The following is a 25,762-nucleotide window of genomic DNA, read 5'->3' as shown; positions in this document are numbered from 1 at the left end:
TCTCTAACAGGATTGTAAGCATTCTTATACTTGATTGAGTGCAGCAGTTCAAGGTAGCTCATCACCAGCTTCTCAAAGTTAGCAATAAATGCTGGCCTTGCTAATGGTGCTCACACTGTAACACTAAAAAACAACAAAGTTTTATGAAAACTGCAAATTTTGAATTTGTACCCTGAATCCCCCTACTCCTCCACACCAATCCCCCCGCCCCAAGTCCAAATCATTAACTTCTATTAAAAACACCAAGGCCCTACTGCTAAACCTTGGAACTATACCTTCATTCTTCTGTCTAGCCATTAAAAACAATCGTTCATCACATTCCTGTTTTCTATACCTTACGAATGGGTAGTTAAATGAAATGACTTTGGAAGAAAAGAACACAGATTGGTAATACAGAAGTGGTGATAATGAAATTAAATGTTTTAGTGCTAGTGAGAGAATTCCCAAACATGGTTTGTTAAGAAATTAGTGAGCCAAATATGTCAGAAAATCAGGAGTCAAATAGGACAACTGATCAAAATGAAGGAAATTAGATTTAAGTGGAACAGGAAGGATACTCACAAAAAATGTGGATGGAATAATTCAGACAAAAGAATGACTTGAAATTAGTGTCGAGAAAACAGTACATTCTTTTTTCAAATTTGGTTACCACAACCAGTATTATTTGAATATTGCTGAAAAAAATGCCATCTTTCTAAGCCTTTTTTCATCTTGCCATGTAAGCTGCACCAGTTAATGACAACTGACAGTGTTAAATTGGTTGCCAGTTGCACACTTGCATGTGTCAGAGGCTACATATATGAAAACAGAGGGCCTTATTTTTTGCAGACAGAAAGTACACATATATATGCTGTGCCTGTTTCAACTCAACAAAATAGGTGTCAAGCCATTCTCTGATTCATTTCCAAGGCAATGCCTTGACCAATGAGAGTCAACCTGCCTGGTTTCAAATTTAGACAAACTTTGGCAGTTAACTATCACTCATTATTAACTCATGCATTCTCAATGGCAACACCAATAGCAATAAGAGTCCATTTGCCAAATAATCAGCTCTCTCCACTCACATTGTATAAATGTTGTCTTCCCTTTACTTTTGTACTTGTAACTTATCCTGATGAGGGAAAACTGAAAAGCTTTGCCAAAATGTGTCTTTTTTCAGCATTGCTGAAGTTCTGTACTATCAAATGACTATTTGTAGATTATTCATCTCTATGCCTATTCCAAAATGCTGAACATGCAGCGATTCACTTCGAAGTTCATCACTTGAATGAAACAAAATTACATTCAATTATTTCTTAACTCAGAAATGGCAATAAATGTCAATCAGCACTTATTAATTAAAAGGGTAATTTGAAGTAACATATGTATAATCTGATGAGGGGTGAATGAATATGTTCGGAGCAGTAGGACATGGGAATACAAAATTCTTTTCTAAGAAGGGAATACCTGGAATTCATTATTTATCTATTCCCAATACTAATCAGTGCATCATTTTTATTCATCATAACAATAAAATCGTTTTGCAAATTTTCCATGACTGGAGTATACCATTGCTCCCAATCATGAAAGAAGCAATATGTTAACAGATGACTGTAGTGAGAAAAGCTAAAAAGAGACTGGAGATCAAGACGTTGTAAGAAAAAAATGACATATACAAATTACCCAAATGCATACACACTCTCAATTCTTCATTTTTTGTTCAATTGTTTCTGATTAAGCTTTAAAAGAGAGTGATTTCTATGTGATCTAAATACATAGTCTCAGATTCTTACCTTTGTAGTCTTAACTCTATTGCCAGAAGCACACATCCATCCTGAATTATCTGGTAATGTCTTGCATTCCTCTCCCTCTATACAGGGGTCCATCTCACACCACCATTTCCCAATAACAATGGAAGCTTTAGAAGGTCATGGAATAGATAAAAGAAATAGTTAATGAATCATTGTTCAAGGATGTGTGAAATTTTGTGCATTATGTTCTATACTTTTACTAAGCAGCTTTTGTGATCCTATAAAAATAAAATTAACAGTGTCATCAAATGTAAGCACATGTAATCTTTGATATGCCCAGGCTTGTAAAGTGCTGCATCTGCCACTGCTAGGCTAGTGAGACATTCATTATACACATTTTATTTGAAACTAATCAAAGACCCATGGTTTAATCATGCATGTATATCTAGGGTCTCAAGTATCCACCATGAAATATTTTCCATCATGATTATTTGAATTCTTTAGATCTGCTGAAATAAAATAGTACAACTTATTTTATCTTGTAGTTCAACATCACTCCCTGCTGTTATGAGACTTTTGAATGAACTTCTCAAATGTTAATTCTGATTTATCTCTCTGTACCTTCTCTGCAGCTGTAAACACTGTATTTTGCATTGTGTTGTGCTTCCCTGATGCACTTTGTATGGTACAATCTGCCTGTACAGCATGCAAAACAACACTTTTCACTTATCTCGGTACATGTGACAACAATAAATGAATCAAACAATCACTTTAACTTGTATCAGGTAGAATTCATAACATATCTTGGGGAGGCTTACTAATGTTCAGTAGCATCAGAATGTACCATCTATAAGATGGACTGCAAAAATTCACCAAGGCTCCCTTAGATAGCGCCTTCCAAATCCAGGACCATGAGTGTCTAGAAGGACAAGAGCAGCAAATACATGGGAACACCAGTTCTCCTTCAAGCTGTTTACCGTCCTGACTTGGAAATATATCATTGTTCCTTCAGTGTCATTGGGTCAAAATCCTAAAGGCATTATGAGTCTACTTATTTCAAAAGGACTGCAGTTGTTCAAGAAGGCAGCTCATCACCACTTTCTCAAGGGCAACCAGGTATGGCCAATAAATACCAGCCCACCCATTGATGTCCACACCCCATGAATTGATGAAGAAGTCACATTGGTATGATATGGAAGCAAGAGTAAGATTGGGAGGTGGATGCCAGGGTACACACCACTCCTTCAGATGGACAACAGAATGTCACCCAAATAATACAAAAAAGCAGAGACATATTTAAAATTTATATTTTCTTCTACCTAGACTTATATTTCATGTTTAAATCACTAGCAATAAACTGCTCCAAACTTGATGTAATAAGTTCCACATACGCACACAAGTCTATACCTGCTGTGATTGAATATACAAGTAAGTCAGCTTTTCTCCAGTTGACAACAAAGATCAAATGGTATTCTCATTGCCGTTACCGATTACAATTGTAGAAATTGCTGAATTTAAGCAAACAATCTAAAAATTGCCATAATCATCTGTAAGCTTGTGTGAATCAACACCTCAAAATACAAATAAAAACAAGCTTCAATTTGATTTTTAGTTTAGAAAATACTTCTACCATATCTATGTTATTGTACAACATTTATGATCTATTGCCCAACACTGCCATCCTTCAATTGAATGCACTCAGTAGATAAAAGTGCAGGTTTACTTAAGAAGGCATTCGTTTTCACAATCCCTTCAAAACAGCACACAAAGGCCATTATGGATCTTGCATTTATTCATATTAACAATCTCCTTTAGAAATGGCAATTTATCTGTTCTGCTCACTTCAGCAACATTTTGTACAGCCTGGAAATTAGCTGAAGGGCTGTATTTGTGTCACCAGCTGTCTCCAAGTTGCAACGAGAATAGGAAATGATATCTTTCAAGATCAAGCTTGCACATGAAAGGAGCAGAATTCGAAAGAGGAAACAAAATTATTTTCAGCCAGCAGCACCTGCGTTAAAATTGCAATTGCCTATTTTCTACAAATGTCATTGGGAAATTGAGACCAGCAGGATGGTGGTGTAAAGCCACTACATTTAAGAGTCAGGAGCAGCTGCTGCAATGACCATTACAGTCTTGTCTTTGTCATTACCCATATCAGGAAAAAGAATGAACTACATCCTCATGTAATAGGTCTGCCCTATTAACAGTGTAGAAGCAAGGAAATAAAGGGCAAAACAAACAGCTCAGTCAAGTCTTATGCACTCCAGAGTTACTTCTTTTATATGAAGATTTATTCTGATACTTCTTAGTTCTGAACACTTAATGTATCATCATAGATAATAATGTGCAAGAAACAGAGCATATCAATAATGGGTTTTTAAATCTATCATGAGGATATGAATAAGCCATTACTCATTGTTAAGGAGAGAAATGCGAACAAAATGACACCCAAAGGATATTCATGATGTGACTAGATTTTAGTTAATTCTAATATGCAACAAATATTTATTAGTCTTAAAAATGTCTAAAAAGATAAGCTTTTATATAACATTTCAAGTGCAACTTATAATTTATTGTAGTTTGATCAGTTATATAATTCCAAAGAGGAAGTAATGTTCAGTCTAACGTATGGTTTACATAAACTATGAGGATAGTGAAATTGTAATTTTATTCCTGATTTATTCTACAACAAAGGTTCCCTAGCTCAGCAATCGCAATATGTGATAGCTTTTTTTTATTGTCTTGCTCCACTTGCCATGACAGAAAATTGTCATGCTGAAATGCAATGTAAATAAAGAAGCTGGATTTCAGGCAGTAGTGGGGAGACAGATAAGTATGGCTTATGGAAAGATATGCGACAGGATTATTTTTTCAGCCTTTCTCTGGTAAAAACATAATTAATTTAGCAATGTCTTCAATTAAGAGGAAACACTTCTCAACATCTCATTATGATGCTTGTGGGCTGGTTAGAGGATTTTTAAAGGAGAGGCAGCAAAAACATTAAATGATTTTACATCCTGAGAAAATAAATATGAATGTACCGAGTATACAGTATATGACCCTTAGATTACCGATTAGCTTGAAGCCCATTCATGCTGAATAGAATGAGACAGTGTACTTCCTCTTTTCATTAGGTTGTATTTGGCTGCTTGCCAATGAGATTTTGAACTTGGGAATTTCAAAGGCCATGACCTTTTGGATTAGTTGGTATCAACATTGTGGTAATATGCTTACTGCAGTTTGCAGCATAGAAACTGCAGCAGTGTGTACTCCATGGACTGGATTTTCAGATAGCCAGACAATTATTCAAATGTAGATGCGGAATTGCACATGGGGACCTTGTAGAATCCCCACCGTAACAGACTGTGAAGGAATTACCTGGGAAACTGAAGATTGGAAACCATCTAGAAGTTTCCATCTGAATTCAAAGAGTTCTAATGAAATGAAATAAACAGTTACTCAGGAAAAGTTAGACTCTTAAATATACAGTTTAGCTCCAGCGTAACTATTCAAATGAGCCTATACTTACTTCATACACTCCCAACGACATGTCACCCTGAACACTTATAGCTGCTAGACCCTGGCCTGACACTTCCCTCTCTACCAATGGGACCCGAAAGTCACTTCCCACTCCAGACATGAAACCATCCCCTTCCCCTATCCCCACTCCAGACTTGTTCCCCACTTCTCCTGCTCCAGACTCACTGACCCTTCCCCTGATTTAGACCCATTATGTCTCCAACCCCCTGCTCCGGGACAAGACCTCCTTCCTTCACCTGCCCCTCCAGATGTGGCACCCTGCCTCAGACATGCCACTGGGCTTGACCCTCCCCCCACTCCAGACCCACTCTCCGCTTCACCTGCTCCCCTTTCCATAACTCTCGAACTGAGCTGCAATAATCTGGCAGGATTAATTGCAGTCCACCTTCGCTACATTGAGACTGCCATGATCCACTGGCCATGCTTGGCCCAATGTATGAAACCCCCATGTCATCTAGAAATCTCAGTCAGAATGGGCAAGGAGCCTTGGTAGGTCCCTTAAATTGCATCAGTTAGTTACCCATTGCTTGCAGTCAAGTAGCCATTTCAACCCTGACCTTGCTTTTAAAAGATCACTCAAAGTTAGGATCCTAGCACTGAATTGGCATAATGACAGGCAACATGAAATTGCTGTCTCAGCACCTGGCTGAAAATCTTGTCCATAATTTGGACCAATCATTTGGCTCCCAGTAACTGAAATGTGACTGAACCACTTCTTTTGAAACACTCACAGTTTTGTAAAAAGATATACATATGAATTTTCCAAAACTATTTGTTGACTTGTCACACAAGAAGATTGTTTTACACAATTAAAAAAAAAAATAGTCTTAGGTTTTGGGGGAATGTTGCCATTTCTTGCCCACCCTTAGTTGCCTTTAGATGGTAATGGCAAACTTTCACTTCGAATTGCTGCAGCATTGTGGTTATGATGTACCCACAATAGCAGGGAATTAGAGCATTTGAACCCAGTGATGGTGAGGAAACAAAAGAATATACGCAAGGCTAGAGTAGCATGTGAAATGGAATGGAATTTGCAGTTGATAGTGTTGCTATTCCTTATCCTTCTTGGGAGTAGAAGACTGGACAATGCTAAACTTGGGGAATTAATACGTACAGCAGGCAGAGTCCCTTAGGAACTGAGGTGGGCGGATATTGAATTCGGGGCCAATTAAGTGAACTGAATGGTGGCTACTTTTCAGTATTGTGGTGGCTGATCTCATTCAAAGTAACAGTAAGGTTTGGGGTTTCTTTTTTGGTGGAGACAATTATTGTTTGTATTTTTTTGTGCTGGGAATGTTATCTGACAATTGCTAGCACAAATTTGAATTTCTCTCTGCACTTTGTTTATCTGTGTGATGATTGAAGAAGTGGTAAATGAAGCTGAATATTATAGAATCATCAACAACAGCCATATTTCTGCATTCTGACAGAGGGATGTGATTTAGGAAGCAACCGAGGATCGTTGGACTATAAGATCATAAGATGTTGGAGTAGAAATAGGCCATTCAGCCCATTGTGTCTGCTCCACCATTCAATGAGATCATAGCTGATTTGACATTCCTCAACTCCACTTTCTCTGCTTTTCCCCATTACCCTTGTTTCCCTCACTGATTAAAAATCTAGGTCAGCCTTTAATTCAAAATAGGCATGAGACTTGAGCATATTCCTTTTGTTTGCAGAGAACTAGTCCCTAAGTACGTATCTATGTCACTTTTGGCAAACATCGATCTTTGTCCAGTATTCATCAAAACCTCTTTGCACTGTGATATCAATTGTGGTGATCATTTGAAATTTGGTTTTCTTGGTAAATTTTTAACAACGTAGGTGAATAGGGGAGGTCGGATTACAGCTACATACATCTATAAGCTGAAGGCAAAGACAGAAAAGGCCATGACAATGGAAGTGAGATTCTGAGTCATATAAAAAAAAGGGTTATTGAATCCAATAGCAATGATATAACATTAAATTTGTAAGAGGAATTGTAACTGTAACACATGGAATGTTGGGATTTTCACAACGCATGTAGTATGGTTATTGAGAGATTTAGAAAAATATATTGTGAAGTATTGCTAGAGTATTACTGATTATTTATGAACAATGGACTAAACAATTTTTCACCAGAACTGAGGAAATTAAAGGGGAGAGGAGTGGAGAGTTTCAACAATATGAATGTTTCTGAGAATATAAACAATGAACGATTGTTTCTGTTGTTGGAAAGTCTGGTAAGAGGCTGACATAGACTGAGGACAAATAACAGAGAAGCTCACAAAACACATTCTTACTGAGGTCTCTAAGGTTTTGGAGTAGATCTGTAGCTCGGGTTGTGGGTGTTGAGGTTAGTTGGCGCGCCGAGCTGGTCTATTGTTCCACAGACGTTTCGTTACCGTGCTTGGTAACATCCTCAGTGCAGCCTCTGATGAAGTGTCGGTGTGTTTTCCCGCCTGGTTTTTAAACTCTGGTCCTCTATCTTTATGTCTTTGATGGAGTTGAGGAGTTCTTGGGCTGAGTGGATGGAGTGGGGTGATTTGTTGACTAGGTGCTTGAGTCTTCTTTGTAGTTCTCTGGCTAATCTGTGCGATGGAGTGCCTGGTAGGGAGACTATGGGTCTGAGGGGGACTTCCGGCCTGTGCACTTTTTTTTTCCTCAACTCCATCAAAGACATAAAGATAGAGGACGAAGAGACCATGATATCGTTTGATGTCACCGCCCTATTCACGTCAATAGACATACCACTAGCAAGGGAAACAATGACAACACTACTTGAACAAGAACACGACCCCAGTGAAACCATCTCCAAGGACAACATGCTTAAACTACTCGACCTATGCCTGACCACCCACTTCACCTTCAACAGACAAACATACGAGCAAATCAATGGGACACCCATGGGATTGCCGATCTCCGGACTCATAGCAGAAGCAGTGATGCAAAGACCGGAAAGGACTGCCCTTCCGCAAATCCAACCTAAACTATGGATACGCTACCTTTGTCGACGACACCTTTGCCATCATTAAACGGACCAAATTAGAAGAGACACACAAACTCATAAACAATACCCTCACCGGAATAAAATTCACCAGAGAGGAGGAGAAGAACAAACAACTCCCATTCCTGGACATCATGGTAGAGCGCAAGACAAATGGGGAACTGCAAATGAAAGTACACCGAAAAGCCACATACACAGACGAGGTATTGAACTTCAATAGTAACGATCCCAGCACACACAAACGAAGCTGCGTGCGAACACTATTTAAAAGGGCAACAACATACTGCAGCAACATGGAACTACGCCAAGAGGAGGAGGAATACCTCTTCCAAGTGTTCAAGGATAATGGATATCCAAAGAACTGGGTCAGGAGATGCCTACAGGAACAGCATCAGAAAGATTCTACATGCCCTGACACACTCATCACACTACCCTACATCAGGAACATGTCAGAACACTCCACAAGACTTCTACGACCGCTGGGCATCAGAGTGACACACAAATCCACATCAACCCTACAACAAGTGCTCATCCAAACTAAAGACCCACTCCCCGCCATGGACAGGACCAATGTCCTCTACAAGATCCCCTGCAGAGACTGCGAGAAACACTACATCGGACAAACAGGAAGGAAACTAACAACAAGAGTACATGAACACCAACTGGCTACAAAAAGACACGACCAATACTCACTCATCTCAATCCACATGGACAAGGAGAACCACGACTTCGACTGGGACAACACCAAGATCCTGGGACAGGCTAGGCAGAGACAAGCACGAGAATTCCTGGAAGCATGGCACTCCACGAAACATGCTATTAATAAACGCATTGAACTCGGCCCCATATACATTCCACTACAGAGGAAACCCGGAAGTGAGGCAATCCATCGCAACGGACCCCAGAGTTTAAAAACCAGGCGGGAAAACACACCGACGCTTTATCAGAGGCTGCACTGAGGATGTTACCAAGCATGGTAATGAAACATCTGCGGAACAACAAACCAGCTCGGCGAGCCAACCAACCTCAACATTCTTACTGAGGGCCTGAAGGAGGCATGGTCATTTAAAGTGGGATCAGAAACATATTTAATAAGAAAAATGTAAAGGGATAGTGTAAAACTTCAGAAATATGGTATTTATGTAAATATTTTCAGATGAGGATTTAGCAGTGGCACTGGTACGTTGGTTTCTGTGATTCCAGCGGAGACACTTTTGAAGGTTTTTCTTTGGAGCAGCCATATCCAACCCAAACTGTAAACTCACCTCGAATGTTGCCTGTTGGCTGTCAGGAAACGTTTTCTCAAAAGAGAATCTGCATCAATTTGTACACAAGTATTTTATCACACAGTTCACAATTTGATCATTTTAGCAACTTTTTGATGACAAAAGTGAATCATTTAAAGTTAGAGATACCAGTATGACTGACAATACGAGAGCTTGAGGAAATTGTGCCCTCCTCTCTGTACAAAACATGGCATTTTTGATAAAACTCCTCAAATGAATATTACTTAGAATGAGGTCTGTCTAGTCTATGCCAGTGTTTCTGTTTTCCAGTTTCCTCAACCAATTTCAACTCAGCCTATAAGCACAAACCTCTACCCTTTCTCCTTTTATGTAGTTCCTAAGGACAATTAGGAATGGACAGCAAAAGCTGGCCTTGTCAACAATGTTCACATCTAATAAAAGAATTAAAAAACACTTATTTAGCTTTCCACTTAAAGGCATCTATGCTATTCACCTCAACCACTCTAGCCCACCCTGTATTCTCAACACTCTTCGGGTAAAGCTATTTGCTTTTGAACTTCCTATTAGATTTATTACTAAATATCATATATTCCTGACCGCTAGTTTTGAACACTTCTTCTCAAAACTATCTTCATAATTGAACTCCTTCATAATTTTTAAGCCTTTTGTTAGGTCACATCTTCTATTTTATAGAGAGAGAATCCTTTCTGTACTTTATAACATTTCTGTATTATTGTAAAGTGTAAAATTAGTATCCAGTTCTGGTCACTTGAGGCACAACAATAACAAGCAGAGCAAACAGGGACCTCCAGATTGGCAGGGAAGGGGAGTGACTGTTATTGAAGGTTGGAGTGGGGAATCAAAGCCAGCAAGTGCGGCGGCACCTTGACTGTGAGGAGCTCAGGAATAAAACACCGACATTGATCAAAACATAAAAGAGTTCAGCTGAGCATGGGCAGGGTAAAAGGTCATTGGGAAACCAGGGCTTTCAATACAGTAAGGAAGAGGATTGGAAGGGATGATGTGGGTTATGGAGAAGCTTGCAACACACTGCAATGAATGCAAAGCCTAAAAGTTCATCATTTTTGATCTGAAAATCAGCTGCTGAATGCACAGACCTTTGAATGGAACTCTCATATATTAAAGTTGATTTTTCTCTGCACCTTCTCTGCAGCTGTAACCCTATATTCTGCATTCTGTTCTGATGTACTTACGTAAGGTATGATTTGTCTGGATAGAATACAGTGAAAAGTATTATTCTGCATCTCAGTACATGTGACAATAATAAATCAAATCAAACCAACAAGACAACACCCAAAGTGATAGGAGTAACTGACCTTTTTTTTCTGAAGGATGGTAGCGCTGATGGCTGGAATAAGATGTCAACTGAAGGGCTCTGGTGAACAGGAGTACAGTGGTTATAAAATGCTAACCATCTGCCTTCAACTTCCACTTAAGCAGCATGTCAACGTAGCCCATACCATCCATTCACCTGTCCTTTTTATGGCCTTGAGGAGTCTGCATTCCATGTGTACATTGGGTACACATCTGCAGCTTCCTGGTCTGAATCTGCAGCCTCAAACAACTTAGCTGGGTGGATGGGGCACCACTGTACACCCCAGTTACTTTGCAAAAGGTTGGAGTGGGGAATCAAAGCTGGAACTTTGGGTATCCTTCAGGGACTTGGGGCATAGAGGGTCCCACACTGTTGAGTGCAAAGGTGAGATGGAGAAGCAGGGTGCCACTGGAGAGTACTGAGAAGGAGCTGCCAGGGTGCCCATCTGTCAGTCCTCCTCCCTGTGGCTGCCTGCTGGTTCCTGTCTCTTGGAGGAACCTGGAATGAGACCACGGTGCCTCATCCCTGTCTCACCTTACTTTTGATATTGAGTAATAGCATTCAGGTCCGAGCACAGCGATTGAGCATTAGGCATGATGTGGATCTCCAAGGTAGCCACCGTCTTTCCTTGAAGGCAAATGAGAATTCACATGTTGGAGCTACCATAGTGGTCAAAACATGGACAGACTCTTTTATTGTTCATTCCAGTTTGAGGGCTTATTGTAGACAAGCCTGATTTGGTAGACTCCACTCTCCCCCACACCGCACCCCACCTCGCACAGTCCCCCCACCCCCGCCCCCAACCCCCGTAAGCTAGCATGTCAGTTGTGATTGAGTATAGAGGCCACACTTATGTTCAAAGTTCAGCAGATGCTGGTTGCTGGCAGTCCTGTGAGTACCAAGGGCTCCAGTCATTTCTTCCTCCACAGCTGTAGACCTGTACCAGCGATGTTGTCATGAGATTGTGTCACTGGGTCTACTTGAGCTAATGTACCCATTGAGTCAACTGTCTCTGTGCTCTTACAGGGTATAGGTGAACACCTAATGGTGTTTGCTCTGAAGTTTCATCAGCTTCCTCCTCAGACACGATGCTGGTCATAGATCATAGCATCCCTACAGTGTGGAAACAGGCCCTTCGGCCCAACAAGTCCACACCGACCCTCAGAGCATCCCACCCAGACCCATTCCCCATAGCCCACCAAATCTGCACATCTCTGAACACTCGGGCAATTTAGCATGGCCAATCCACTTAGCCTGCACATCTTTGGACTGTGGGAGGAAACCGGAGCACCCGGAGGAACCCACACAGATACGGGGAGAATGTGCAAACTCCACACAGACGGGCCCCAAGGGTGGAATCGAACCCAGGTTGCTGGCGCTGTGAGGCAGCAGTGCTAACCACTGAGCCACCATGCCATCGTGCTGATGCTGAGGAGATCAGGGCTGCAGCTTCTTCTTGCACTGGTTGCCGCTAGTCCACTAGTGTCATGAGAAGAGAAAACCTTATTTATTGTAGATGCACAATAGCTTATGCAGATCAAATGTACTTGTCTTCATTTGTATCTAAGAAGAACAGCAATGTTGCTTACTTGGTTCCTGAAATATGCCTATCTCCCTATTGCCACAGGAATGGTCCTGGTCTTCCCTGGCCAGTTCTACTGCCCTTTTATCAAAGGGGCAATTGGCATGGTCCTTCTCCAGCATTGTGGATCAGCTTTTCCTGCAATGAAATGAAGAGAGCATTGAGCAAGATGGAAATGCGTGCAGGAGAAATTTGTGAGTATGGATAATGATGCAAGGTGACAAGCTATTCCCAGTGGGTGAGTAGGAATTGCAGTGGCCAGGAAGGGTTAGTAGTTTGGGAGCATGAAGTGGGTGTGAGTCCTTGAACACACATTACGCATGTGATACTAAGACCTGCAGGCTTTGAATCTTTGTGAGACGGTTGTGCAGTGATGATCCTGTGAGTGTGAAATAGCAGAGAGAAGATGGTGCTACTTATCCTTGTGGAGTGCAGAAGATCATTTCCTTCTTGTACATTGGCTGGGTCCATTTGTGACAGTCACTGGCACTGCACTGGACTACTATTTAGTCCCAAGCAGAAGGGTTTGATGAGATGGCCTCCTGGTGCTGGATCTAGAAAAAGGATCTGCCCTCTGCCAATGGCTTTATTCAAGAACCTTTGTTAGGAGATGTCACTGAATCAAACGGCAAGCCTCTGTTTCTTACAAGGTATTTTTCACTGTTGGTGATAACCAGCAGAGGCTGAATAGATTCTCCTGGCTTCCACTGAGTAAAGTAGGGCCAAGCTGGCATTTAAATATAGCACCAGAACCCAATTACCCTGGAAGGTCCTGCCAGCGGGAGAATTTCCTGCTCACTCAGTACACATGATTTGCCAATTCACTCACGCAATGTCTCACTGGTATAGACAATCGAGGTGAGGTGCATATATGAGATAGCTCAGTCCAGGCTCCGGTAGATGTGACTCTAACCAAGATGTTCACCATTGTACTTTAACTTCGAAATAAAAAGTCTTGTCCTGAGAGTTGGACAGGGTCACAGGTTCAAATTAGGTAAAGTTATCATTTCATCTCGTTCAGAGAGATCAAAGAGGATGGTGATGAGATAGACAGATCTGATTTAAAGAGTGTGGTTGCACCAAATTGATACGATGAATATAAGTCCATGTAATATAATAAAGGTTCACTCAGTTCATGAACCCCAGTCCACCCATGTGAACCATGCTTCTTGAACTAAAATCTACAATTTCTTTAGTCTCCTGACATAAAGATTCACACGACAGCTCTCTAATATCAAAATTATTTAATCCAAACTTGTAAGCATCATCACAGGCATGATTTTCAGTTTAGTTGGCTGTTTGCTTCAGATAAGATTTACACAGTCCCTGTAACAAGAGATCAATTTGTACTGTGAAGTATTTTGCAATTATTATGTATACTCATCTTGATAACTTTCAATCTCATTTCCAAATAATCTCTAATTTGTTAAATTTATACCGTGATGGAATCAATTTCTTGTGTATCCAATTTCCCAGGGAAGCCTACATTCTCTGATAAAGTAGCACACAGAGTACACTCAGTCCTAAGAGTAGCTTGGTGGTAACATTTAATTTATCCAGCAATAGATGAAGGACATTACAATATTTTCAATAGGTTCCTCAGGATAGTTCAAGGATACTGAAGAACAGTTCAAGATTACAGACAGTTAGTGAGATCTGAGGGAGACAGAGAGTAGGATCTACACTAGAAGTGCAGATTTGTAGCTATCCTGCAGGGAAAGTAATTGAACTGCGCGGGGTTTGCTGTCGGAACCAATGAGTCAAGTCTCAAGAATATCTGTGCTGTTGGGCTTAGAACAAATTCTACAAGTAAGTAGGAAGTTAAATGTTGCAGTGAGGGCTTAGGAAAGATTTTGAAAGTGAGGATGGCTTACAAGAAGCCAGGTGCCACAAACAGATAAATACAACTGATGGTGCGGGTTGCAAAGCCATTGGCAGTATTTCTTGATTCAACTGAACAAAATAGAGCTCAGAGAAAAACACAGGAAGGGCCCAGCTTGGTGAAGCTAAATGTCAGTGAAATGCTGGTGTTATGCTGGTGAAAAAGTACTGTTGGGGGCAGGGTGGGGGTTTGGGGGCCAGTTATCAGAGTAAAAGGGAATGTAGACAAAGGACATTAATGTGACTGACTAGAAACAGTGCAGTTGTTGATTCAATCCATGATGGAATGATTCTTTACAGGGAGTATGAAGACTGGATTGGCAAAAATGAAGAATTATAATTATGTGTGTAGGGTATTGAGTTTTGAAAACACACCTGATCACATTTGACATTCAATCTGTGCCGTGAGATTTTCAATCACAGTTTATCACAGATGTTTACCACACGTTAATGCTAGGTGTTATAAGTAAGCTATACATGTAATGTAGATTTTATTACTGTTCTATTATATATAGTAAAGCTTTGATCAACTTTAAAAGTTTACTGCTCCCTAAACAAATTAAGGCATAATTTGATGATTGCACCTGGATCATTACTTAAATTTGACAGTCAGAATTTAGATTTAGATTTAGCTTTTATTGTCACATGCACTCAAATATAGGGTACAACAGTAAGAGTGAAAAGTGTACAATGTCGCGATACACAGCACCATCTTAGGTATAAAGTACCTAGGTACGAAATCTTAGTTACAGAAGTAGAAAAATAATGAAATAAGTTAGGAAGTTCAGCATTGCAGTCTTCTTTGTATAAAAGTGTTAAAACAAAGAAATAAAGTTAAAAAATCAAATATTACAGTCTTTTTTTTAAGGCCTGCAGACGGTCCAAGCTGTGCTTTTCCCAAGAGGGCTTGCCCTTCCCTCCGTTGGGCATGCTTTCACCCATGCTGGGTTAAGACATGCCTGTGTTCGCTAAATGCCTTCGCCACCTACTGTCGCTGCTGACCTCCATTGGGCACACCAGGCTTCACTGCTGCTTGCAAGGCTTTGGCCCTGACCACCACTTCGTCGCTGACCATAGCTGCCACCATCCTTCGCGACCGACCGACCGCCGCCACCGTCATCTTTCACCACCACCGCCATCCTTCACCACCGCCGTCATCCTTCATCTCTGGCTGCCATCCTTCACCACCGCCGCCATCCTTCACCTCTGGCTGCCATCTTTCACCTCTGGCTGCCATCCTTCACCTCTGGCTGCCATCTTTCACCACCGCTGCCATCCTTCACCTCTGGCTGCCATCCTTCACCACCGCCACCATCCTTCACCACCGCCGCCATCCTTCACCTCTGGCTGCCATCCTGACTCACGCTGGGCACAAGTTGCTGCCACACTGTGTTGCTGCATTAGCTGTTTTGCTGCAGAGTCTCGCCCTGGTGCCACTCCAGATGTGCAGAAGGTGAGTGGAGGAAGAAAATAAAACTAAAGAAATAAGAGAAAGAAAGAAAAAAAAACAAGCGAGAAAAGAAGAAATAGGAAGAGGGAAAAGCAGTCGGAGCAGATGAGCTCCAGACAGGAGCCCTACTCCACCGTCATCTTGGAAAATGCAGTGAGGTCTGGGATCACAACGTAACTTGGAGATTATGACACAACCTTTAAAAGATAATTGGATAAGTACATGAATTGGAAAGGTCTGGAGGGATACGGCCTGGGAACAAGCAGGTGGGACTAGTTTAGTTTGGGATATATTCAGCATGGACTGGTTTGAACGGAGGGTTTGTTTTCGTGCTATATGACACTACATGGAAATTTACAGGGTGTTTGGAGTATTGAAGGTGAGACATTGGACCTGAAAAATTATTTCAGTTTCTTGCTCCACAGATGCTGCCAGAACTGCTGAATTTCTCCACTGTTTTCTGTTTCTATTTCAGATTTCCAGGATTTTGCTTTTATTATTAGGACATCTGGAGGAATATAGAAAAATATGGCTTTGAAGGGAAGGCAAAAATTACACTTGATAGTTGATCAAAAAAATGATTATACAGAGAATAAAAGCAAACGAGCATGATTTTACTGCCCTGAGACGGGGCATTGAAAAACAAATTATTGGAAATGGAATGGTAAACTGGTGGGAGTAATTGGAACACTTCAGGAATCATAAGAAAGGACAGATTTGATAAAGGAAATGGATGCTAAAGCAACGGCACTGATGCCCATTGGAGGAATTTTCAAAGGGTATGTTGCATCAGGAAGTAAAACAGCAAAGAAACCCATTGTATTTAATACTTTTATAGTAGGACTAGATATGGATACCAAGAATTATAAGGGGAAAGTAATTCCATTTTTGTCTACAAAAGAGCCCAAAAGATTATTATCCCAAGAGATAATAGTTTGGCTCAGAGCTTAATGTTTCGAAGGGCCTGGACCTAACTTCAGAGAGTTCACTGAATCAAATGAATTAATACAGGGCATTAATTGGAAGTGTGCGCCTTTCCCATTGCATAAAATAAATTTAAATTGTGCTCGGATAAAGAATGCCTTGTGTAGTTGGAATTGTTTGAAAACTGCTATTAAATTTATACATGTTGTATTGGGAAATGTTATTGGGTACAGTATGGTTTTTTTAACCATCTGGGAAGGAATGCCCAATTCTGAAGCTTCCTTTGAGAATAAACTCTTTGTTTATTTGTCATCTAGTTCAAGCAGAGGTAATGGTGTAAATACATCAATAATGGACAAAACGGAAGCCATATATGAACCTGCAGAATTGCCAGATAAGTTCTTCGATTGGAAAGGACTGTGGCTACAAAGTGACTTTGAAGGGTCAGTGACACCTGATATCAAACCAGGAATGCTTACCGTGTTGAGATACAGGATTGTCAACAGGAATCCAGGCAACTTGGCAGTGCATACTTACAGATACAATCAAAGACCACTTACGACCCTAATAGGATTTGCAGGATATGGTTTCTAAATTGCATGGGAGACTAGAAGTGTTGGAAAGGAAAATCACAAGTCCAGAATGAGGATGTCATGAATAGTACTTGGAAAGAATTAAATAAGGCATACTTGAATTGAATAAGGAGAATGTAAAGATATCAGAGTGTTCAGTGATCAAATTCAGCAGGGATACAGCACATGTATAGGGGAACATGAAAAGCAGCTCAATAACATTCTTAAAAGAAAGCTTTTAAATCAGGAAACAGAAACATTATTGGCACTCATAGAAACTATTTTGATCTTGTCGTCACAAAATGTGAAGTTATCTTGTTTGAGTTCTAACTATGAACTTCAAGGTAGAATTACACCTACAGCTAATGAGAAGGACGAACACTTGGGTTGTGTGTACAGATATATGAACAAGGAGCAAGAGTAGGCCATTTGGCCTGACCTGCCAATCAATGAGATCATGGCTTATCTAACTGCAACTTCAAACCTAGATGTGATATCCTTTCACCCCTTTGCTTACCAAGAATCTGTCAACCTCTGGCTAAATATATTCAAGGATTCTGTTTCCAACCTGCGAATGACACACTGAGAGGAAACATTTTGCATAATCTCTGTTTTAAATGGGTGACTATTGAATTTTAAACTGAGAAGTTGTATGGACCCAGGACAGGATGTTGACTGGAACAAAAGCTGACATTGAGCTGGTCCATAACAGTACAGCTCTTGAGAGGGAGTTTCCAAGGCCAGGTTAGCAAAAATAAAGCATTGTAATCTATTGTAAAGTTTAATGAGACTCATAAGAGATTGTGTCATTAAAATCCAGGGGAATTACTGAGAAATACATTAAATATGTTTCAATCACATTTGTTGTTTAATATCTGCTATGTGATGTTGGATCACAATTTATTTCCCAAGTATACCACATTTTTATTCTTAGTGTTAGAAATAGATTGTAGATTGCATGTAGATTGTATCCTGTTCTAACTTCTATAGTAAAATTATTTTGTTAGGTCTAAACTGTGGAATTTTGTGGCTTTATTCTTTTAGTAATCCTTGGGATCTCACCTTTAGTCCACTGATGATCTTGTTTGGGGTTATAACATAAATTTGGTGGTTATTTCAGAAATCATAACAATATTAACATCCTGTCATTTTGTCTTCATTGTCCTAGTTAAATAGAGTTATGTGAATTGTCATTTTTCCTTCCTCATGACAATGGTTTGTCTATCACCTCAATTTTTCTCACATGAATATAAATTGAAAATATCCATTCTGTTTCCACTTTCAATGCATTAGCAATGGATCAAAGCCCTGCTGAAAATTTTTGTACGAGAGAATTGCTTTGAAAGTATTTGTGCTCCTGAGTCATGGAGTCATAGATTCATACAGCAAGGAAATAGATCCTTCGTGTCTAACTGGTCCATGCCTAACATGTTTCATTGGTTCCACCCATTCTACTGCTATCACACAATCTATGGGTAGAGACAGGGAGTTCTACACTAACGTTCAGAGGAAACTGGTGCATCTCTACCAGTTCCCAAAGATCCTAGTAACTGTGTCTGACTGAATGTAGTTGCCATTATTGCTATCATGCAATAAATCTACTTGTTATCTAAGAACAGTGGCTCTTCTCTAGATACTCTAAAGTGATAAACTCTAACATTCATCACTGGATACACCAAAGAAAAGAAGGATTGATGGCAGTGAACTACTTCAAAAAACTCTTAATTGGTACCACATAACACATGGCAGATTCCATAAGTGACCAGGAGTGAATTCTGAGAAAATACCCCAAAACTAGGATCACAGTCATGCAAATTCAATGCAGGAATGCTCTCAGAACAGAAAGTATGTCAAAGATAGGGGCTAAAACATTATTAAAACACTATCTGATTTTCCATCCCAACTAGCAAAATTTCAGGAGAGGTGGATTGCTTAATCTGCATTAATATTCCAAAGTGAATCCATGAACTACGGTTCAATGATTAAATAACATGATTGATTTTGATAATTAAGTACTTGTAATGCAAATGAGATACATTCTATTACCTACCAGGCCATTTGGCAGCATTTTATACTGATTGGATACCTCTAGTAAATGATTGGAAATCTTGTAACGCAGTTGTAGCATCGCTGCAAAAGCTCTGGGATCAAGGCTCAACCCAGGACGTGAATGCTAAGGAGATATGTTCATAACGTGACCAAACAGGTTCTGTATCACCCTGAAATATTTCTAACACAGGTTGTAAGAACAGAAGCGACTTCTGGTCAGTCATGTAGTGAAAAGGGAAGCTAGAGCTTCTACCACTAGCACAGCTCCAGAATACAGCATGCATGTAAAAGTGATTGTTGCCACAGCAATGTAGATTCCGAGTGAACTGTGACATCGCACCACCAGTAAGTGAGTTAATTGTCAAATTGATATGCACCTAAACAGAATCCTCAAATTAAAGCCTTGTTGCCTCAACATTAAAGAAAACAGTAATTAGTTGTCTACTGTTTTGTTTTAAAATTGTCCCCAGTTTGACATTAAACTTGGTCTTTGATTGGGTATCAGTAACCCATTTAATTGCACTAGATGTATTTCTTTTGTGATTAAATTTTATTATATGTAATCCTGTTTCTCATCACTTAAAAATCAATTACTTTTTCACAAACAGCTACACAATGCAAATCATTTTCCTTAGTTGCAGGTGCTGACAAATGATTTGTCCATTATTTAAGAAGTTCAGCTCTCCATATGCCAAAATGTCAATTGTTATTCTAACACTTATCAAAAGGATTTTATTCAGTGCACCATCTAAATTGAACATATATGTGTTAAGCCAACAAAAGAAAATCACTGTTAGTGAAGGAACTCCTACTGTAGATTAATCAACACTCGGCAAATATTCCAAAATACAAGGAGCTTGACTGATTGTAAGCTATTTTTGGTATTAACTTTCAGTTTGTGGGTATTGCTGGAAAGTTTGAAATTTCCTGCTCATTGTTAGATGCTCTTGTAAAGGTTGTGATAGGTTTTCTAGAGATGGGGATTTGACTGAGGAACATCTCAGGACATTGAGTGACTTGGAGACGATGGCTATACCCAGGCACATGATACCCTTGTTCCTCTAGGTGGTCAAGATTGAGTTTTGGAGGTGCTTGCCAAAGTAGCTTTGGTGGTTTGCTGCTATGCATATAACGTGCATCGTACATATTGTAGGCACAGAACCCAATAATGGAGAGAATGAATGATCAGGTGTAAAGCTACTTTGTTTTTTGGATAGTGCTGAGCTTCTTTTATGTTGTTGTATTTACATTGCAGCTCAACAACATAGGTGACAGCCATCTCTGGTTCATTTTTCAGGACAATGCCTCGACTGATAATAGTCCTAGTTTAATATTTAAACAAAGCTTGTTAGTCATCACTGGCTGGCTGATACTCCATGGCAATACCTTCATCAATCAGAATCCACTTGCCAACCAATCAACATCCTCCTCTTGTAAAGTATGAATGTTATTTCCCTTTATGCTGGTATTACTTGTGAATTGTCCTGATGAGTGCAAGACAAAAAGCTTTGACAAAATGCATTTCCTTTCAGCAATTACCCAAAATACATGATCAATAAAGAAACATTATCATTCCTGAACAAAACAGTAATAACTCTAGTCTGTCCCACTTTCATCAGTGTCTACCTATGCATTTCATTGATTATTTCTAAAGCATTTAGTTCTTAGTGACATGAGTCTTTAAGATGCTGATGATATATTGATGGTTCAATAATCAAGAATGTTGGTAAATTATTCACAAATCCAACAAGTCATTGCACTACTTTCACATCTGTTGGGTACTGCATCTCCGCTATTGCTTCCACCTTGTCAGGATCTGGGTGAAGACTTTTTCCTGTCAGTACGTGACCAATGTATTGACTTAAGATATCTTCAATTACATCTTTTTCATATTCAGCTTCAACTTCATCTGGTAAGCTCTTTCTATCAATCACACTAGATTGTGGTTGTGGTCTGTAATGGCATCTTTCATCATGTCTCCGCATTTATAGGCTAGCAGATCATTCACAACAGCTTCCACTGTGAAAAGATTGCTGACTATCTCATGTGGTCTGCGGTGATACGCCTCTGGAAGATTGTAAATGTCAGACAGTATGCACAACCATCTGTACTCCCTAGCTGGCTTCCAGACTCCAGTTTGAAAGCAGTAGACTTCTTAGACCTTCAGTTGCCAATGACCATTCCTCATACTGGGGTAGTACAGATGTTTGCCTTGATAAAGGGGGGCAAAATATCTTTAACAGATGGCATTGCATAATGAGATCCCCTCAAGGCTTGACAGGGGGATCCTTTGAATCAATACATACTCTTAGTTTTGCTTTTTTACTTACGGATATGATGCTGGTAGAAATTATCTTGTGCTTGATTACTTCTTTTCCTGTTCTTTTATCCAGTCTTTTAGGCTGGACTTGAGGGCAGCCAGAACTCTCCTTGGCAGAATTCATCTCACAATCTCATATACAATGTTCAGACATCATTGTAAGCTTTTAGGATCTGTTCAGCAATCAATAACTTCCCTCTAAAATGCTGAAAATCTCTTCTGGCATGCACTGAGGTATCAGTCAAATCTTTAAACTTGTTTCAGTTGACATAAGTGGATTTTGCTTGATGTCTCCTATCCAAAACCCCTGATTTTTATTCATCCATTTGTTCTTCCATCATTTAGCCTCTACATTCCAAGGACTTCAGTTTTTTGGTAGCATCTGTGAAGCTTATGACTTTGCATATGGCACTGATATTTTACATTCACTTGATGCTCAACTTTTGCAATTAACATCTAACAGTCACAAACCATTTATCACCTTCAGACCTGACATTTCCACCAGGTTGGGTGGTATAGTGTGTTTCATCAGAATGATTGGCTGACATTTTTGCACCTTTATTGGCTTGCAGTTGCTTTGCATTCTAGTTAACTATTGGATGCAGGGTAATTCAACTTCTTACACTAAGAATACCACTTTCCTTAGGCCGGACATGCTTTCTTTTCTTTTGTCCTCTGCAATATTTACATCCAATACTTGAGTTGTTTCTGCTGGCTAATGTGCAAATATTTGTACCATTTTCTCAATATGTTGTCATCATTTGCTTGGAATATGTCCAACATAGTGCAAAACCTTGTCTGTTCTCCTATTAATATGCTTGAATTAATAACTGGCAACCTCAGAGGTTCTTCACATGTCAACACCTTCCTTGAGAGCAAGTTTCTGCTCTCTCAGCAGTCATGTTTTAACAGATGTATCTCTTAAACCCATAACAATTGTATCCCAGGCGAGATTACCTTTCTGTTTTCCAAACAGTCAGGATTCAACTGAATATATCAATACAATCATGCAGTGATTAATAGTCTCTTTCTCCCCATGAGTTCTGATTTTAAACACATACCATTCATAAGTAGCATTAATTAAGGGTTCAAAGGATGTCTTCAAAGTCTTCAGAATTTTTCTTGTCTGTATTCTCTGCTCTTCAGCAAGATCTAAGCTGACATATATGTTATGGTAGTCTTCTGCTTTTTCCTTTCATCTCCACAGCAGCAGGAAGTGGAAAATCCATAGCCATTCTGTTTCACCTAGTTGCACTGCTGTTTTTAATACTTCTTTGCTCATTATTTACAGTAGCTGACTATTTTACAGCTACAAAAATTCATTTGATCTCAGCTTGGTGCTTCAGATATCATGTATTCAAGTATAGTGTTTAACGCCTGCCACAAAGTAAAGTGATTACAAATTACAGCAAAGATGTAAGTCACTTGAGTATGGTCAGCCAGTTGCACACTGTGTGAAATTGTAGTTCTCCACACAGTGATACAGCAGTGAGGGGTACGCCAGCAACTTACATATTGATAAGTTTACAAATTGATGTGTTAGTACAATTCTGCTACTGCTGATGGCACATTGTATTTAATGTTTTGGTCTTGATCTCTCTCAAATTGCATATGGGAGTGCCATATACCACAATCCAGGGAGTGTTCAGTGGCATGATGAGATATAGTCTCCACAAAAATTGGTACTAGTCACTGGTACTAATAATATAATGGCCAGTCCACCAGGTAAGTTAATGATGGTGGCGCCAAATAAGTTATTGTCATTTTTTTTTCTGTTGCTACTTTCTCCAAGCTCAATCTGCCAGCCAAGTACTCTGGGAGTTACCCTGCTTGATCAATGGTTCAAAAATTGAGCCAAGCTTGGTACATTAAACACTTCCTCCAAAACGTGTTTGACATCGAGGAATCAGCATTACTTTGTCAGTTGTCTTTTGATTCAAGGATGACGTGTATTAAAGGTTGCAATTTTCTGCCATGGGTCAATTCTTGACCACATATTTTTGGACACATGGGGTTGAATGTTCTCTGAGGTAGTGGGTACTGGGATGTAGAATTTGCTTCACGTTTTTTCTGAAATGTTAATGCTGCCACATTTTTGGGAGTCATTCAGAGTGCTTTTGTCGTATTTTCTTTGTCCTCTCCTGGGACACTAGCTATTACAAAGTTGGGAAAATAGCACTTGATTAGGGTGATGATTTGTGGCTGGCTGGACAGTTTCTGGAGCATACAAGTGGATTTTGGAGTTGTTTTGAATCAATGTTTGTAGAGCTGGTTCAAGAAGGATGCTAGCAATTTTTTTGATGGTTTGCCTATTGACTCCAGAGGATGCAGTTGAGTCATTGTTGATGTGTTTTCTCTTCTGCTTTTATGTGTTATTAATATAGAGTCCAGGTCTCTCTGCAGCACAGAAGCGTGCTGATGCCTACTGCTCTATACATTTGGGCTTTTGTTGATTTGCAAATGGTCTTTATTGCCAAATGCTTATTGCTGTTGTTTTTTTTCTCAAAGGTTAAGTTGCTGATCCCCTCATTAAGTGTGGCCATTTGAGACATAAGGTGGTAGCTGGTCATTGGAATGTGGAACTCAGAAAAAGTAGGTGACATGAATAATATAGGAAGTCTCCTTACTCATTTTGACCCGAATATATTCATCTTCAGGATTCCCAAGAAGCACCCTGCTTATAACCTATCCCTCTACATTCCTAGTGGGTCCCTCCGACTTGTATGACAATCCATACTGAGAGACGGTGATGGATGAGTCATGGATGTTGATTAATAGGTATGATTATGTGAACATGATAATGGCAGAATGTTGCTTGAATATTCTGTGGGATAACTGCACCAACTTCAATAACAGTCTTCAGACATCAGTGAAGACTTTGCAAGGTTGACTGTACCTTTGCTGTGACATGGTTCACTGCTGTGGTTGCGACCCAGTGATCAGTCCAATTTTATTCTTTATTGCCTTTTCAGTAGTTAGATGCAACTGAGTTGCTTGCTGGCACTTTATAGAGCAGTTAAAGTTACCATGTTGATATGAGACTGGAATCACACATCATTTAAGTGCTATATACTGTTCCCTAAGGGACATTAGTGAACCAGACTGAGAATCAGGCAGCTCCACGATCACTAAATAGTTGCAATATTTTCTTTCCAAATGTTTTTTCAAGAAACTGAATTCAAGTCTTCAAAATGCAATATGAGATTTGAACTTGTGTTTCTTGGATTACTGGTCAAGGTTTCTGGATAAGCAATCCAATAACATAATTTCTCTACTGCTTATTATTTATCATATCTAGTAACATTTTTGGAAAAATATGTCACAAAATGATTTCAGCATAAAAGTCACACTTTTGTACCAAATCTCTTGCTCTATTTAACTTCAAATTGTTTTTAATTACCCGATAACCTGCTCCATATTCTCAAAAATGGTGGGCTGGATTTTCCAAGGAGAGCAGCCCCTTACAAATTACCAGCTTGCTTCTTCCTAAACACACCACGAAAGAGCTCCACATTTCTGAAAATTCAAAATGTATTGATTTGGATTGAATTCTATATTTTTGCAATTTTTTTTTAAACCTTATGCCTAATAGATCATAAATTCTAGCAAGAAGAAAGATAATTTGACTACTTAGTCAGGGTAGATTTAGTTAAGAAATGGTGTTTCAAGTTATGTGTGAATTAGAATGAGAACTGGAAAATCCTTTATTGTTATGTGTACTCAAGTACAGAAGTACAGGAGTACAGTGAAAAGCTTTATAATGTCACGACTATGGTGCCATATTAGGTACAAACAACCAAGGTACAAATCTTAGATACAAAAAGATGAATAAAGAAGAAAAGTATTTGCATTTACTTTACAGTGTTTCATAGTATAAGTTAGAAATATGACATAGTTGAAAGGATAAACATTACAGTCAGATAAACAAATTACAAATAAACATTACATTGCAGTAGCTCAGCGTAAGGACTTCCACGTGTGGTCTGACTGGAGTCCAACAACTGTCCCTGCTCCACTCCAAGCCTCCAGTCTGCTCTGAACCGGCTCTCAGCTGCTCCAAGGTAAGTTTTCTCTGGGACTCGTTTTCTCCCTGCACCGGCCTCCGCTCCGGGACTCGATTCCCCGCGCCGGCCTCCGCTCCG

The 25,762-nt window shown here is 39.7% G+C and overlaps 1 protein-coding gene across 1 annotated transcript in view; it reads right to left on the bottom strand.

Annotated features, from left to right (window-relative positions):
* LOC125485143 (chemokine-like protein TAFA-1) overlaps nt 1-25,762 on the bottom strand; it is a 444,634-nt gene that overhangs the window by 42,319 nt on the left and 376,553 nt on the right. The window contains 1 exon segment of the mRNA XM_048606578.1: nt 1,773-1,897. Coding sequence (XP_048462535.1) covers nt 1,773-1,897 — 125 coding nt within the window.

Source organism: Rhincodon typus, chromosome 16, assembly GCF_021869965.1.
Source record: "Rhincodon typus isolate 14 chromosome 16, sRhiTyp1.1, whole genome shotgun sequence".
Taxonomy (NCBI): Eukaryota; Metazoa; Chordata; class Chondrichthyes; order Orectolobiformes; family Rhincodontidae; genus Rhincodon; species Rhincodon typus.
The sequence above is the reverse complement of the archived record's forward strand: the minus strand, read 5'-3'. Positions and strand labels throughout refer to the sequence as shown.